The sequence below is a fragment of the Condylura cristata genome, unplaced genomic scaffold (genome assembly GCF_000260355.1).
Source record: "Condylura cristata isolate star-nosed mole 26May11 unplaced genomic scaffold, ConCri1.0 scaffold00001, whole genome shotgun sequence".
Lineage (NCBI taxonomy): Eukaryota > Metazoa > Chordata > Mammalia > Eulipotyphla > Talpidae > Condylura > Condylura cristata.
In genome coordinates this window covers 82,069,153-82,075,027 of record NW_004567102.1, presented here as the reverse complement: position 1 = coordinate 82,075,027, position 5,875 = coordinate 82,069,153, and the positions used below count along the sequence as shown (strand labels likewise).

At 44.1% G+C, this 5,875-nt stretch overlaps 1 protein-coding gene across 1 annotated transcript in view; it reads left to right on the top strand.

Moving 5' to 3' along the window:
* The window catches only part of SYNE1 (spectrin repeat containing, nuclear envelope 1), a 424,261-nt gene that overhangs the window by 187,996 nt on the left and 230,390 nt on the right, over positions 1–5,875 (top strand). Inside the window, exons 45-47 of the mRNA XM_012735121.1 lie at positions 1,103–1,204; positions 2,492–2,697; positions 3,998–4,153. Of these exons, the coding sequence (XP_012590575.1) occupies positions 1,103–1,204; positions 2,492–2,697; positions 3,998–4,153 (464 nt within the window). The remainder of the gene's footprint in view (positions 1–1,102; positions 1,205–2,491; positions 2,698–3,997; positions 4,154–5,875) is intronic.

Sequence of the window (5,875 nt, the reverse complement as noted above, 5' to 3'; positions counted from 1 at the left end):
AGAAACTGCCAGTAGAAGGTTAAGAAAGCTTTCCAGACAGAAATTGTCCTAAACTCATTCTCAGTTTGACTGTTGAGTAACAGAATGCAATGTTCTCGATGATAAGACAACAGCTGGGCTGGGGGATCTTGGCCTAAGCAGACTTCTTCCCCTTTCTTGCCCGGCCGCCTCCAACTCACCGCCTATAGAGTAGGAGTCTACCATTTGGGCGATTCTGAATGTCATCTGACTTTCCATGCGTAGCTTATCTGTGTGGAAAATTGCTTCCACTGCCCCAGTGAAGTGACCCAGTAAACCTGGGTGTTGGGAGTCGCCATGCGTCAGCACAGTTATCCATCCAGGCACAGGCCGGCCACGTGCCCCATCCAGCTGCCCAGGGCTGTGCTCTGGGAGACTGTGGAGGCACAGAGGCTCTTAAGTAGGCAGAGGCTGCACCTCCTCTGCCCTAAAAAATAGCTTAACCCCCAAGGGCATTTCTGCCTTGGTATTATTATTCATTTTTAAAGATTTATTTATTTGTGCATACAGACCTGGGGTGCAGGCCAGAGGCTCAGGGGTGGTGAGAGGCTTCACCAGAGACAGAGTGGGAAGCAGAACAGGCAGATGGATGAAGTACACTGCTGAGGGGAGCAGCGTGCGGGTCAGGAGAGGTCTGCCGCACCATGTGGTCACCTCTGGGGCAGGCAGGGATCGAACTCTTGGGGAAGTGGCTTTAGCTTCTTAGTGCTGTGCTTTAACCCGCTGCGCCACCAGGGAGGGCCCTCTGCCTTCTTTGGAGTTCTTATATAGATGGTAAATTATCCTTTTTTTTTTTTTTAACCAAAAGAAAAAAACACAATGGGGAAATGAGACCTTCCAGGATAGGACTTCCTTTTCTCTCTTTTTTTCTTAATATGTTTTCATTTCCTCCAGAAGCAATCACGGCAGTAAATCATGCTGTGTGTTTTTCTGGATCATTAGCATCAGCATTATTATTTTATTTCTGGAATATTTTATAAGGCAAGATGCTGAGGGCCAGGATTGATTTACTTGGTAAGCTTGGAAGCTCATTCAATGTTTGATCATTCAATGTTACTTCTCATTTTCAAAAGAATCTATGCAGGAATTCCAGGAATGGTTTTCTAGAATAAAGACAGCAGCAAAAGCTTCATCAGATAGAACCGGTGACAGCAAAGTTCTAGAAGCAAAGCTCCAGGACCTTCAGGTATGAAGCTGGCAGTATTTTTCTTCTCCAAATGCCTCTGGGCCAAGCCTAATCACCACTTTTCCCATATTCTGTTTTACTTCATTTTCTCTTCTCCCCTGATAGAATTAGATTTCTTGCCCTAATGAGATAAGACAATATGAGCAGAAAATGGAAAATAATTTCAATTTACAGAATCTCTAGATACCATTGCTCTTTCTTGGCTTTATAATCCATTCATAGTTAAACCAGTCTTCTTTTTTTATATCAGTAGGGGTATTAATAATTGTACTTACTTAATATCACTGACTGATTTTTTAAAAAGCATGGATTTTTTTTTTAAACTTATGGTCTAAATTGGGAGTGAGGATAAAGTCAAATTAAAGCAAGAAATTACAGCTTTTGGAGTTTTACTGACTATGAAAATGTTATGAATTCTAGAAGGAAAAGGCCATTATAAAACAGAAATAGGAAATGATTGACAAGTTAATACAATGTATAAAAGCAACAATCAACAGACTCAGTTCTACCTGGATTTTGGCCAAGTTTTTCAGATGAGTCATCTGAACAAAGCTCTGTGTTAATGATTTTGGAAATAATATTAAAAACTTAATGAGAAACATGAGGATCCTGTGGCCCGAAGGGTGAGGACCGCTATGTAGATTAGTCACTAGAGATCAGGGAGAAAGATCACTTTCATAAAGGGAGAGTGGGTTTGCAGGAGGCACAGTGAGTTCAGATGTGGAACTGCTTCCTTTTAAGCTTGAGATGCAGTGAAATCCTACAAAAAAATGTCTTAGCGACAATTACAATCTATTATGGAGTATAAGAGAGGGCGGGGCTGGCTCAGGGGGCTTGGGGTTCTGGGGTTCTGTTGAAGCCAGGCCTGTGCATGTGATCTCCTCGGAAAGATGTGCATATGGGAACTAGCAGGGACCTGGCACAGGGCAGTGTGCAGGGTGGGTAGGGAGAGGAGGGGACGCCTGGCCAGGTGCCACGCTAGCCCTGGGAGGGGCGGGAGCTGACCCAGGCTGGACAGTGCACATGGAAGGAACAAAACCTTGATGGAACAATCCCCCTTTCTAGCTCAGCCTGGCTTCCAGTTTGTTCTCGATGATTCCATTGATCCCCTGGCACATCTTGCTTTTGAGCCTTGATGATATCCAATTATCTACATCATCCTCGTTCCAGTCTTGATAAAGGCTTCCTTCAGGGAGAGATTTGTTTTTCTTCTCTTGTTTTACTATTTCAACTCAAGGTCTGTGAATAATAGCAAATATGTTATGTGACCTTTATTTCCACAAACAGAATATTCTGGACTCAGTCAGTGAGGGACAGAGCAAGCTCGATGCTGTGACTCAAGAAGGACAAACTTTGTATGCACATTTGTCTAAGCAAATTGTCAATAGCATCCAGGAACAAATTACAAAAGCTAATGAAGAATTTCAAGCGTTTCTTAAGCAATGCCTTAAAGATAAACAGGCGCTTCATGACTGTGCCCTAGAACTTGGGAGGTAGGTGGTTTTAATAAGTGCAGATTGCATCACACACTGAATATCTTGTAAGACAGAACACCACCACTGCAAATTAATAAATAACATTTGAAGCTGTGAGCTTAAATGATGAGTTTGACCTTAAGTACAGGTTCATACTTTTGTTAGGTTTGGGGGGTTCCTGGATTTGGGGGTTCATTGGTCCTTGACTGTGGTGTGAGAAGAATTCATAGCTACATCTGTAGTAGGAGCAAAACAATTTATTTAAAAATAGAGGGAAATGACACCCACAAAGAGGTCTGGGCTGGCAGAGTCCAGGTGAGAACAACTGTGAGGGATTTGCAGGGGTTCCTCCATTAATGGGGTGCAGGACTATTCATTCCACCTGAGCCTGGGGTCTTCTGTGCAGGCATTGCAGGGTGTTGGTTTAGGGGTCCACGCAGCAGTTTCTGTGCCCAGCCAGGCACGACAGGGCAGAGCCTGAGTTACCTTGGCATCAAGCAGCCCCACCCTCCTCTCGGGAGGGAGAGTGTTTGAGGTTACTTGAGATATTGCTTGTCCTGGTTAGGGGAATTGCCTTATTGTCCAGACACTGGCCAAATTCAAGGAATTCTTCCCTTCTGGGCAATTCTTGATCTCATTGAGGTTTATCAGTAGGCCTGTAGGTTGGGGTGGGGATGCCTCCCTCCGGGGGCTGATCAGCTGTGGCTAGCGTTTTCCAGGAGGCCATTTAGTTTGATTTTCTTTAGGCATCACCTTCCTTTTCCTAAATAACCCCTGAAGGATCTGGGGACCAAATCTTTGGAGGGCAATTGAGGGGCCAGGTCAAATTCTTCATAACTGCTTTAGGCTGAGGAAGGGCATAGCCCTTTCCTGGCAGCCTCAGACCCCCCAGTTTCCCAAGTCTGGGGAGGAGGCCCGTTTCCCAGAGGGGAGTAGCCACCCTTATCCAGGTGAGGGAGAGGTTGATCATCCCTAGCAACCAGGGTGGATGACATCTGGTTGAGCCAGACCAGTGATGGGGTGATGTTTAGGCAGCTAGGGTCAGGCTGATGGTTAGTAGGGAGCCCAGTGAGGGGGGTTCCACCTTTGGCCAGGAGTTTTGCCAAAGCTCAGGACTGTTTTAATTTAGAGGCCACTCTCACCACTGAAGGTCACTGCTCTGCTTACAAAATACATGACAACTGATGGGCTTATGGTTTTCTGACACATTTAAAGTTATCCGCTCCTCACTGTCATAGTCCTTGTGACCCGAGATGATAAAACGCATTTACTAGAATGAGCACATGAACACTGCCCTGAGGTGCTTTCTGTTCTTTAGCTTTGAGGATCAGCACAGAAAACTGAACTTATGGATCCATGAAATGGGTGAAAGGTTAACTACAGAAAACTTAGGAGAAAGTAAACAGCACATTCCTGAGAAGAAAAATGAAGTCCACAAAGTGGAAATGTTTCTGGGAGAGCTCCTGGCCGCAAGGTACGTGGGCTGGTCGGCTGGTTGGGTGGGTGGTTTGGTGGGTGATGGGTTACATGACGAGTGGTGGTGGGAACAGGTTCATTGTTCTGAACGTCCAGGACACAGGTGACGGTGAAGGCTTCCCATGGCAGGTGGCATTTCTAAGAGAGCACAGGGATAGAGCAAGGAGCTCATCTGCACCCCAGTTTCACCTCCATTTGCTCAAAGAATAGGGCAGGTCACTCACTGCTATTGTCTTGACATTAGTCTTGACATTAGCCTTTAAAGATATTTTTAGTATATTTATTACATCATCCTTCATTTTGTGCAATGCATGATTTCTCTGTGAGATTCCCACCACCATTTCACCACGCACCATCACAATAGTGCTCTTTCCACCCCTGTCCTGGTCCTTCTCCCTCCTCCTTTCCTCCAGAATGTCTCTGATCTGTAGTTGCCTAATACTGACTTTTACATTATTATAGTTACTTCATTTTTTTTTTGATCTCTCATGTGGTTCTTACATTCATCCTAGCAGTGATGAACTATTCAATAGTTTTCTTTTTCTTTCTGGCTTATTTCACAGAGCACAATCCCTTCCGCCTCCACCCTTGTTGTTGCAAAGAACATGAGTTTATCCTTTTCATTGCTGAGTAGTATTCCATATTTTTAATACTGAACTTTCCTCATAGAGGTCATCATAAAGACCTAATAAGATAATATGTAGCTGGTAGGAATAGAATACCGCAGGTGCATAGTGATTATGCAAAGCAATACTTTTCATTTACATAATTATGCTGTAGACCCAGATTTCCACATATTCTTCCTTCATTTCATCTTCGGTCCACTTGCAGTCCACCTCGTCCTCATCATATGCTTCTTTGAGCAAAAGTTCTGGTCGTCCAGCCTGACTGCACTGAAGTTCCTCTTTTTCTTATGCAACATTTGTCTTTCTTTGTTTCTTGACTGAGCAGAGTTTTCCACTCATTCCTCAGGTTACCTTTTCTAGTCCATACTTTTGAGCCCACTACCCTCAGAGCTCCCTGAATTCCTGCCCCACTTTAGAATCTTCAGCTTATTCCACTGGAAGTTAGAACATTTCTCTTCAGAAACTGCAGCTCACCCAAAACTGTAACTATTCTCTTACAGAGCAGAGCTCACCTGGGAAGCCCCAGAGGTGACCTGTAGGATCAAAAGTCAGTGAAACTTGCTGAATTCAGATCCAACTCATTCCATTTCTGCTGAGTCCTCTTAGTTAAATATGCATAGTGTTCCTGGTCTTGGAAAGCAAACAAGCAAATCAGTGCACCAAATAAATTTAGGCTGACTGTGGGCTGCTGTGCTCGCTTGGTGAGGAGTAGAAAAGTTCCTGGAATCCTCTGGTCTCATCTCTGTGAGCCCTTATCTTGAGGCAAAGTCTCTGTTGATTCTATACACGCCACCAAGCACGAGTCCCCCAAAATAAGGGACTTTGGGGTCTCTGTCATCTTTATAGTCTCATGGCCTAGACTAGTCCAAAAAATAGAAAATATTCTCCAATTGAATAGCATCATTCTAACTATATAATTTACTTTGCTTTTGATTTTTTAAAATACATTTTAAAGAGACAGGTTTTTTTTTTAATTATTTATTTACTCATACAGAACTGGGGTACAGGCCAGAGATGCGATGGGTGAGAGGATTCACCAGAGACAGAGTGGGGAGCAGAACAGGCAGATGGATGAAGTACACTGCTGAGGGGAG